The sequence below is a fragment of the Anguilla anguilla genome, chromosome 18 (genome assembly GCF_013347855.1).
Source record: "Anguilla anguilla isolate fAngAng1 chromosome 18, fAngAng1.pri, whole genome shotgun sequence".
Lineage (NCBI taxonomy): Eukaryota > Metazoa > Chordata > Actinopteri > Anguilliformes > Anguillidae > Anguilla > Anguilla anguilla.
Genome location: NC_049218.1, coordinates 6,228,524 through 6,238,089, shown reverse-complemented (window position 1 = coordinate 6,238,089; position 9,566 = coordinate 6,228,524). Strand labels below are relative to the sequence as shown.

Here is a 9,566-nt window from a genome sequence, read left to right as displayed (position 1 = left end):
CCCCAGTGGATGCTGTAACAGCCCCGGTGGAGGGCAGTAACAGCCCCGGTGGAGGGCAGTAACAGCCCCAGTGGAGGGCAGTAACAGCCCCAGTGGATGGCTGTAACAGCCCCGGTGGAGGGCAGTAACAGCCCCGGTGGAGGGCAGTAACAGCCCCGGCGGGTGGCAGTAACAGCCCCGGTGGAGGGCAGTAACAGCCCCGGCGGGTGGCAGTAACAGCCCCAGTGGAGGGCAGTAACAGCCCCAGTGGATGAAGTAACAGCCCCGGTGGAGGGCAGTAACAGCCCCAGTAACAGCCCCAGTGGATGGCACTAACAGCCCCGGCGGGTGGCAGTAACAGGCCCGGAGGCACTCACCAGGGGCAGCAGGCGGGGGTAGAAGAAGACGTGGCTCTCGGCCACGTCCATGCAGCTGAGCAGCTGGCGCAGGTAGGCGCGGTCGTCCAGGGAGACGTCGGCCCCGGGGTGCAGCACGTCGCTCTTCAGCACGCAGTTCAGGTACACGGGCAGCAGCTTCATGCACTCGGGCAGGATGAGCTGCAGCGGGCACAGGGGCAGAGAGCGGGCACTCAGAGGGGCAGAGAGAGGGGCTCAGAGGGGCAGAGAGGGGCTCAGAGGGGCAGAGAGAGGGCACTCAGAGGGGCTCAGAGGGGCAGAGACAGGGGCTCACAGGGGCGGAGAGAGCGGAGGAGAGAGGGGCTCAGAGGGGAGGAGAGAGGGGCTCAGAGGGGAGGAGAGAGGGGCTCAGAGGGGCTCAGAGGGGAGGAGAGAGGGGCTCAGAGGGGAGGAGAGAGGGGCTCAGAGGGGCTCAGAGGGGAGGAGAGAGGGGCTCAGAGGGGCTCAGAGGGGAGGAGAGAGGGGCTCAGAGGGGCTCAGAGGGGAGGAGAGAGGGGCTCAGAGGGGCTCAGAGGGGAGGAGAGAGGGGCTCAGAGGGGAGGAGAGAGGGGCTCAGAGGGGCTCAGAGGGGAGGAGAGAGGGGCTCAGAGGGGAGGAGAGAGGGGCTCAGAGGGGCGGAGACAGGGGCTCACACAGGGGCTCAGACTGCGCTCGGAAACACAGGCGTGCCTGTTCCCAGTCCTGGGCTTCTCAGGGTTCAGACTGTGCTGCTCCGCTGGGCTCTCCGTGTCCGTGCCCGGGGGTCTTACCTGTCCCGCTGAAGAGGGGCTGGCGCAGTTCTTGCGGTAGCAGGCCAGGATTTGGGCGCACTGGTTCACCAGGGTGTCCCTCACCGCCTTGGTGGGGCTGCTCAGAACACTGCGGTACGCTGCGGGGGGGGGGGGGGGGGGGGGGGGGGGGGAGGGGGGGGAGGGAGGGGGAGGGCAGAAGAATATTCTCCATCAGATTCATATCTCTTAACTACCATAGCGGCTCATTTTGCAAGTGTTTAGGGTCTATTTTTCTCCTCCTGTGGAAGAGAGCAGCTCTTTTTGGGAACAAACTTCCTCATCCTATAACACACAAACTAACATGTGAGTGAACACTACAGTATCAACCAGGCGCATACAGACACACACAGACACACGCAGGCACACACAGGCACACACAGACACACACTCTTCGTGAGTCATTACAGGAAATACACTACAGTCTCGACCGTAATAAAAAGTAATGTGTGTCAAGCTCAAAGCAGCTCCGCTCTCTGGCGTGACTCAAACCGAAACCAGCATGAGAGCCTTACAGTAAATGACGCAAACGCCCCCCACTGTCCCTCCACCAGCAGAGGGGCCCTGAGCGGCGAGGGCCCAGAGGGCTGTGGCGGCGCTCACCGTATTTGGTGAAGAAGTTGATGAGGGTGTCGGTCTCGCAGTTGCGGTACAGGTCGGCCAGCTGGGAGCAGCAGTTCAGCGCCAGGTTGTGAACCCGCAACCGCCTCTGACCGGTGCAGCTGGTGTAGAGCACAGCACACTGAGGAGAGAGGAGCAACGGGGCGTTTAGACACAGATACACACACACACACACACACACACACACAGATACACACGCACAGATACACACACACAGATACACACACACACACACACACACAGACACACACACACACAGACACACACACACACACACACACCACACACACACACACACACACACACACACACACACACACACACGCACACATGCACAGGTACACAGATACACACACACACACACACGCATGCACACACACACACACACACACACGCGCGCACACACAGATACACACACACACACACACACGCGCGCGCGCACACACACACCAGCGCGCACGCACACACACACCGAGCTCACGCACACACACACACTCACACACTCACACACACACACACACACAGATACACACACACACACACACACACACACACACACACACACACACTCACACTCACACTCACACTCACACTCACACTCACACTCACACTCACACGCGCCCGACTCCGCCTCACCTGCATTAGCGCCCCGGTCTCCTCGCTGAGCTTGTCATCATGGCGGAACTCCACGGTTACCGTCTTGTCAGGGTCCAGGCCGGCCTGCTCCACGTCCGTGGTGTTGCTCATGTAGAAGGAGCCGAAGAAGTCTGTCGCTCGGATACCTGGGAGGGGGCGGGGTTTGGATTAACGAGGGGCGTGGCCAAGGCAGGAATGCAGACACCAACACCCTGAATTACATTAGACTTAATTAATCAGACGCTCGCTTTACAGGGCTGCGGTCATGTTCACTGCCCTAGTGCAGTTTGAGAACTGTTTAAAAAAAAAAGTGGTAAAGATCTGAGCGAAAGGCTCTACAGCGCCACCGTGTGGCCACCGCGGGGCTCACCGGTGCTGGTGCGGACCCTCATCACGGCGTCGAAGCCCATGTTCTTCTGCACGTCCCGGCGCAGGTCGTTCAGGAAGCGCCCGCTGTCCATGTCCGCCTGAGAGCGGAGAACAAAGAACCCCAAATGTGACCGCACACAGACGGCGTGGGGCCCAGAAGTATCCATGCACACCACGAGCTCAAGCTTCGCGTAATCACATACAGACACCGCCGGGACACACAGAGCACAGCAGGAATCTCACTCCCAATTACAAAACAAAACATCCGCAGCCTACTCTCTGTTTCCTGTCTGGAAAGTCTTCCACAAGCAAAAGGTATACGGAGATATAATATTACAGCATATTACAGTACCATATGGAGCATGTACCAAAGAACAGTGGCAACGGACAAACCATATTGTATGGGAGGAGTTGCAATTAAATTGCTACTCTCTGTTCATGTGAAAATATTTGCTGTGATTGCATAACATCAGGTAGTCAATTTCACTCTGAGCGGGGGGTGAAAGAACACCCACCTTACAGTCACCAACATCAGAACAGGTACCCTCTACCTGCAGCTGTCCTAGGCCAGACTGGCATTGTGTGTATGTGTGAGACACAATGGTGCATAGTGGGGACCTCCCTCACCTGGAAGTAGGTGTACTTGTAGATCCTAGGCCAGACTGGTATTGTGTGTGTGTGTGTGACATAACGGTGCATTGTGGGGACCTCGCTCACCTGGAAGTAGGTGTACTTGTAGACGGAGCCGCCGGTGGAGACGGGGACGACGCCCAGCGTGGCCACGTCCACGTACTGGCTGGGGAAGAGGAAGAGGTCCACGCAGCAGCCCTGCGCCACGCACTCCTTGGCCAGGTTGCCGTAGAAACTGGTCTGGGGCTGGAACAGAGACTGAGGGCACAGGGAGGCGCCAGCTCAACACCCAGCTAGAACCACTTCCGCTGCCCACTGGCAGGATTCGATGTGCATTCTGGGTAAAAACCAGTGTGTGTGTTTGTGAGAGTGTGTGTGTGTGTGTGTAAGCGCATCTTTGCACAGCTGCCCGCCAGCCCTTCCGTGTGCGCGTGCGTGTGTGTGTGTGTGTGTTTGTGGATGCTCGTATGAAAAAACACGCTTCCTTTCCAGATGAGGCAGACAGGAGACGGTTCAGCAGAAACGGCGATTGGCTCTCATACCTTCTCCTTGTCCGTGCCCACCAGCTTCTTGTCCTCGCGGTTCTTCAGCTTCCCAGGGGCCTCGGCGATGGGCAGCGAGGAGTGGAAGATGAAGAGCTTCCCGGCACAGTCGGCAGCCTGCGGTGTGGGGGGGGGGGGTGGTCATTAGTCACAGGTCACCTTATGGAGTCACCTTGAATCTTCTCCTGTCGTTAGCCTTCTCTCACATGATGATGTATGTCGTATCTCCATATGCTATCATGCTTCACTGACGGCTGTTAATAGCTTATTAACTTCACCGCTCATATATCAGGACTAGCAGAAACATGCGTCACAAAAGCCCACCCCATTATTTAAAATTCACAAGATGTCCTCATCGTTTTCCTGTACTGTTGGGACACCTGCAATGATCATATCATTGGGTGGATGGATACTGCAGGTACATTAAAGTAAGATGGGGAATTTTTAGACAGTGTTCAGGCGAAATGGAGCTCATTTCATTTTCACATGGAAATGGAGAGAGAGAGAGCGTGTTGGCGCACCTTCAGGGCCTCCAGCCCGGCCTGGATGACCGGACCGAACACGGTCTCTGTCTCACGCGTGTCGGCGAACATCTCCGGGATCTGGTCCAGCAGGCTGCCACGGGTACAGAGCACAGGCGTTTCAACACACAAAACACCTGAGAACTGGCAAAACTAAAAAATGTCACATTTCACTGCACAGACAAAAGAAATGCACACACCCTGCCTTGGAGCTTCACTGGAATTGGAGCCACAATGGCGGAGGGGATAGGCTGCTCGAAAAACAGCACTGAGCCGGAGCCTAGCCCGTAAAACCTTTCACCACTTTGTGAGAGAACAAAGGCTGCCATCTCTGCTACATGGCGTGGGGTATGACGTACGCAAGTAGCACTCCACCCACACGGACAACAAGCGGCCTACTCACACTCATATGTGTGCAAATATACACACACCACCACCACAAACACACACACACACACACACACACACACAAACATGTGCATACACACACACAAACATATGCATACACACACACACAAACATACAAACCCACAAACACACACAAACACCACCACAAACATACACACAAAAAACACACACACACATACACATATATATATATATATAATATAAATCAAAAAATCACAGTCAGCGAACAGCCACGTTCCGTATCTCCAGCAGTCCTGGTCCGGGATTGGCTCACCTGTTTATGACGGCCCGCGACTCGCCCACGTTGACCAGGAAGCCGTCGAGCAGCGGCACGAACATGTCGGCCACGTCCGACACCACCATCATCTGCGGCTGCGCCAGGGAGCCCTTGACGTTGTAGAAGTGCAGCACCTTGTTGTAGGTGACGAAGCCCACCCTGACGCCGGAGTCCACCTCCGGGCTCTCCCTGCGGGACACGCCCATAACGCCAGCCCTGATTAACGGAGCCGCTGCTGCTCTGTGATGGATTACCCTGCCTTGCCGGCCTCTGAGAGAATACGGCACCCGGGGGCCATTTATCACGGAAGCAAGACCAAAGCAATCAAGCTCCGATTCGGCCACCGCGCCGGTAATTGAGTTCCTATTCGTTAACAAGCCATTATCAAAGGGCCTTGTAAGAGGTAATTATCGTTTGCTAGGGCTTCACCGATACGTCCCCCTTAAGACTTCTGCAAAGCACGGATTAATACCCCTAACCTGTAGTTACAGTAAATCAATATCCAACTGCACAGATGAAAGCTTCTGGTCAATGGATACATTTCCTCTTTGTGTGCGTCAGCCCCAATCAAACGTTTTCCCACAAGACAGAACTGAAACATAGATTTCCTACAGCAATTAGCTAAACACCTAATCATAATGGGCACCAGTCACTTCGACACAAAAGATGAAGCTAACAATCTTTCATAAGTGCTTGATTACAAATTGACCAATTACACTGGAGGCAAATGTCTCCAAGCTTTTAATTTCTGCAACATTTCTGACCTTTGAGTGAAATCGAAGTATTTGGAATATAAAACTGCAGCATCAAATATTATAAATAAAGGAAGAGTTTGGGCACTTGGAACTGCAGAAAGTGAATAATTCAAGGGTTTTCAAAATTCAAGGATTTTCAAATATTTTTCGGGAACACAAAAGCCTTGAGCCGCTTCCAAATCAGGTCCAAGGCTGCTGGAGTTTTTGTACACCTAATCTGTAAACCCTACACAGCACAGTATACAAGCCTGATCTCTGACCCCAGTGATGTGTGCATGAGGTCTGTGTAGGGATGACCTCTGACCCCTGTGGTTTCTGTATGAGATTTGTGTACGGCTGACCTCTGACCCCTGTGGTGTCTGTATGAGGTTTGTGTAAAGTTGACCTCTGACCCCTGTGGTGTCCGTATGAGGTCAGTGCAGGCCTGACCTCTGACCCCTGTGGCTTCATATGAGGTTTTGTGCAGGCCTGACTCTGACCCCTGTGGTTTCATATGAGGTTTTGTGTAGGCCTGACCTCTGACCCCTGTGGTTTCATATGAGGTTTTGTGTCGGCCCGTGCAGTTCTTTGTACCTGGGCAGGTAGTCCAACAGCGTCTTCAGCTCTTCACAGATGATGCTGACCAGGTTGCTCCTGACGGCGTTGTACGACACGTCGATCAGGAATATGTACGCCGGGGGCTGGGGCAGCTTGTTGTTCTATAACAAGGGGGGGAAAACGGCCAGTGACGTACAGGCAACAGAACAAGAACAATCATTTCCCAGAGGAGTTAACAGCACAAGGCTAATCAAGCTCATGTATCGACCCAATTTCTGAATGGTACAAATGGTACATAATTCATTTTAAACCAGCACAGAGCGCACGCCGCCGTAGCCGTAGCCGCGTACCTTGCAGTAGTCGACGGTGGCGCGGAACTCGTAGCTGCCCATGGAGAGCTCCGGCCGCTCGTAGCTGTCCACACGCCGGCCCGTGTGGTCCAAGTGCTGGAAGTAATGCGCCGGGACTGGGGTGGAGGGGCGGGGGGGCGGGGAGATGGAGTTACCGGCAAGCGTGCACACGCCACACGGACACATACAAACTAAAGCAACTGAAACAAGTGCGTCACACTTCCCACACATTATACAGACTTCACACGGGTGCGTCCACACACACACAAACACACACACACACCCTCTCACAGTCTCACACACACCCTCTCACAGTCTCACACACACACACACAAACACACAAACACACAAACACACACCCTCTCACAGTCTCACACACACCTCTCGCACACACACATACTCTCACACAGACACACTCATGCCTCACACACTCACACACACTCACACACGCACACACTCACCCCTCACTCACTCACACACACACACCCCTCCCTCTCACACACACACTCACCTCTCTCTCTCTTCTCACACACGCGCACACACACACACACACACACACACACACACACTCACACTTCTGTCGCTCACCTTCCGTGACGCAGCTGCAGAAGCCGCACTGGAAGCGGCGGCCGCCCTCGATGAACTGCATGTAGGGACACATGTAGGCCTTGCAGCGGTTGCAGCGGATGGGCCCGCTCTCTCCGTGGTCCACCAGGTACGGGGGCATCTGGGAAGGTGGAGGAGAGGGGGGGGGGGAGAGCGTTGGGGAAAAAACTTCAAATCCCATCATCCTGTGTTAACATTTATGCCTTGTGTTACACCGCCCCAAACCTAAAAAAAAAAAAACGCATCAATAAACCAATAGCATCATACATGGTAGGCGGTACCTTTAAAAATGCAATAATGGATTGGATAACTGTTTATGTGATTGGCAGTCTTTTCTAATCCCCTTCTAACTTGAAAACATACAGCGGCATAGCTGATACTAGCTACCTGTACACTAAGCCTCATATTCCATGTCTAATCGGATTAAGAGCCCAATAAGAACAAAAATGTCCCAAAAAAAGTTCCGGTTCAAGTGATCTGGAACTGGTTTGGATCTGCCAAGTCAGAAAGGGCTCAAAGCACAGTCATTCGCTAAGCTTGCAGAGATGAGGTTCGTACATCGGACGGCAATGTAACGAGCCTTTTTAATCGCCTGAAAAGAAAGCATGCCAAAGAGCATGCGAGAGAGTTTAACATTGGTCCATCCAGCCCAGCCACGTCTTTTGGTTCGTTCCTTGTTCGAAACAGGTCGTTTTGAACAAAACATTCAGTTTCAGTTGGAGTACAGGCTACTGGTGCCCACACAGTCAAAGGCCTTCAGAAGACTCAGTTGAATGGAATGTTGCACAGTTGCCAGTTCGGTTGTACTGTTCAGAAACTTGCAAAATAGTCTTATCGAAGCAACATGAAAAAAAAAAACTGTGACCCATAATGTCAATTCTGACATATCCTAAAAAAAATAGTGATGTTATATTTTGGCCATATCACCCAGCCCTACTGCTCAGTACTGTAGCAGACCCTGAATCTGCCCCACTCATTCCCCACTCCGAGCTCCAGGGGGCGCTGCAGCCCCAGCAGCCCGCTGCCGCTAACTGACACGGCTCGGGTAACTTTCCTCAGCTGATTTATACAGACAGCTGCAGCGCAGGCAACTAAACAAGCAACTATCATTAGTAACACAAACACCACGCACCACAGAGAGAGGGAGAGAGAGGGAGGGTGTGTGTGTGTGTGTGTGTGTGTGTGTGTGTGTGACCGTGTGAGAAACAACATTAGAAGGTGGCTCAGTAAATGTCTTGGTCAGTGCAAAGTCGCTTCCCAAGTGACAGAGTTAAGGACTTTGACGTTGGTTGTTATATTACCTTCCTCAATTAAGCATGCAGCCCTAATGGGACTTAATAAATAGCCTCTAATAGGGCCACAGAGAGACACAGTATCTTGGCAACCCTGCTATCAAGCGCTGTTAGGGCAGGTGAATTCAGAGGGATTGCCTCATGTGAGGCAAACAGCTACAAGTAGATGGCGCCCCCACTCCCACACCTCTAATCCCCAAAATACTGACCCGAGAGCAACCAATGCTATTCCCAACACATCCAGACTGTGACTGAGAAACACGTAGATTCCAACCCAGGATCAACCAACGCAGTTCCCAACACAATCCAACCGTGTGGAGCAACAGGTAGAACTGAGTTGAGCATTTTTTTTTTTTTTTTTTTACACGCTGTAAATTAAAAAATGAGAAAACAGGAATAACTGGGATAAAGGAAGAAAGGCTAAGAAGGGGGGGGGGGCTGCCCTAAAGGATCCAAATACCCCCCCAGCTCTAATCAGGCTGAGGAGTTAAACCTCCAAAATTAGCCGCCAGACGGCTTCAAACGGTTCCTGCAGAAACAGCTGATGCTGCTCGTGGGAAAAAAACGTGGGCGGTTCTAAAAACAGAGAAGGCCACGAGGGTGAGAAACCCGGGCCAGACACGGACACGGTCACGGTCAGAAACACACACTTCCAACCGTGCAGACTTGTGGGGACTAAACCCAGACACAGGCACCGTCACGGTCAGAAACACACACCTCCAACCGTGCAGACTTGTAGGGACAAAACCCAGACACAGACACGGCCACCGTCACGGTCAGAAACACACACTTCCAACAGTGCAGACTGGTGGGGACCGAATCGGGGGGGGGGGGGGGGGCAGACATGACCACAGCCTCCA

The 9,566-nt window shown here is 53.4% G+C and overlaps 1 protein-coding gene across 1 annotated transcript in view; it reads right to left on the bottom strand.

Annotated features, from left to right (window-relative positions):
- Window positions 1–311: 311 nt before the first annotated feature.
- The window catches only part of LOC118218328 (protein transport protein Sec24C-like), a 23,447-nt gene continuing 14,192 nt past the window's right edge, over window positions 312–9,566 (bottom strand). The window contains 12 exon segments of the mRNA XM_035400919.1: window positions 312–536; window positions 1,145–1,263; window positions 1,766–1,904; window positions 2,420–2,565; window positions 2,790–2,886; window positions 3,506–3,676; window positions 3,961–4,077; window positions 4,482–4,575; window positions 5,164–5,355; window positions 6,495–6,619; window positions 6,809–6,924; window positions 7,397–7,535. Coding sequence (XP_035256810.1) covers window positions 312–536; window positions 1,145–1,263; window positions 1,766–1,904; window positions 2,420–2,565; window positions 2,790–2,886; window positions 3,506–3,676; window positions 3,961–4,077; window positions 4,482–4,575; window positions 5,164–5,355; window positions 6,495–6,619; window positions 6,809–6,924; window positions 7,397–7,535 — 1,680 coding nt within the window.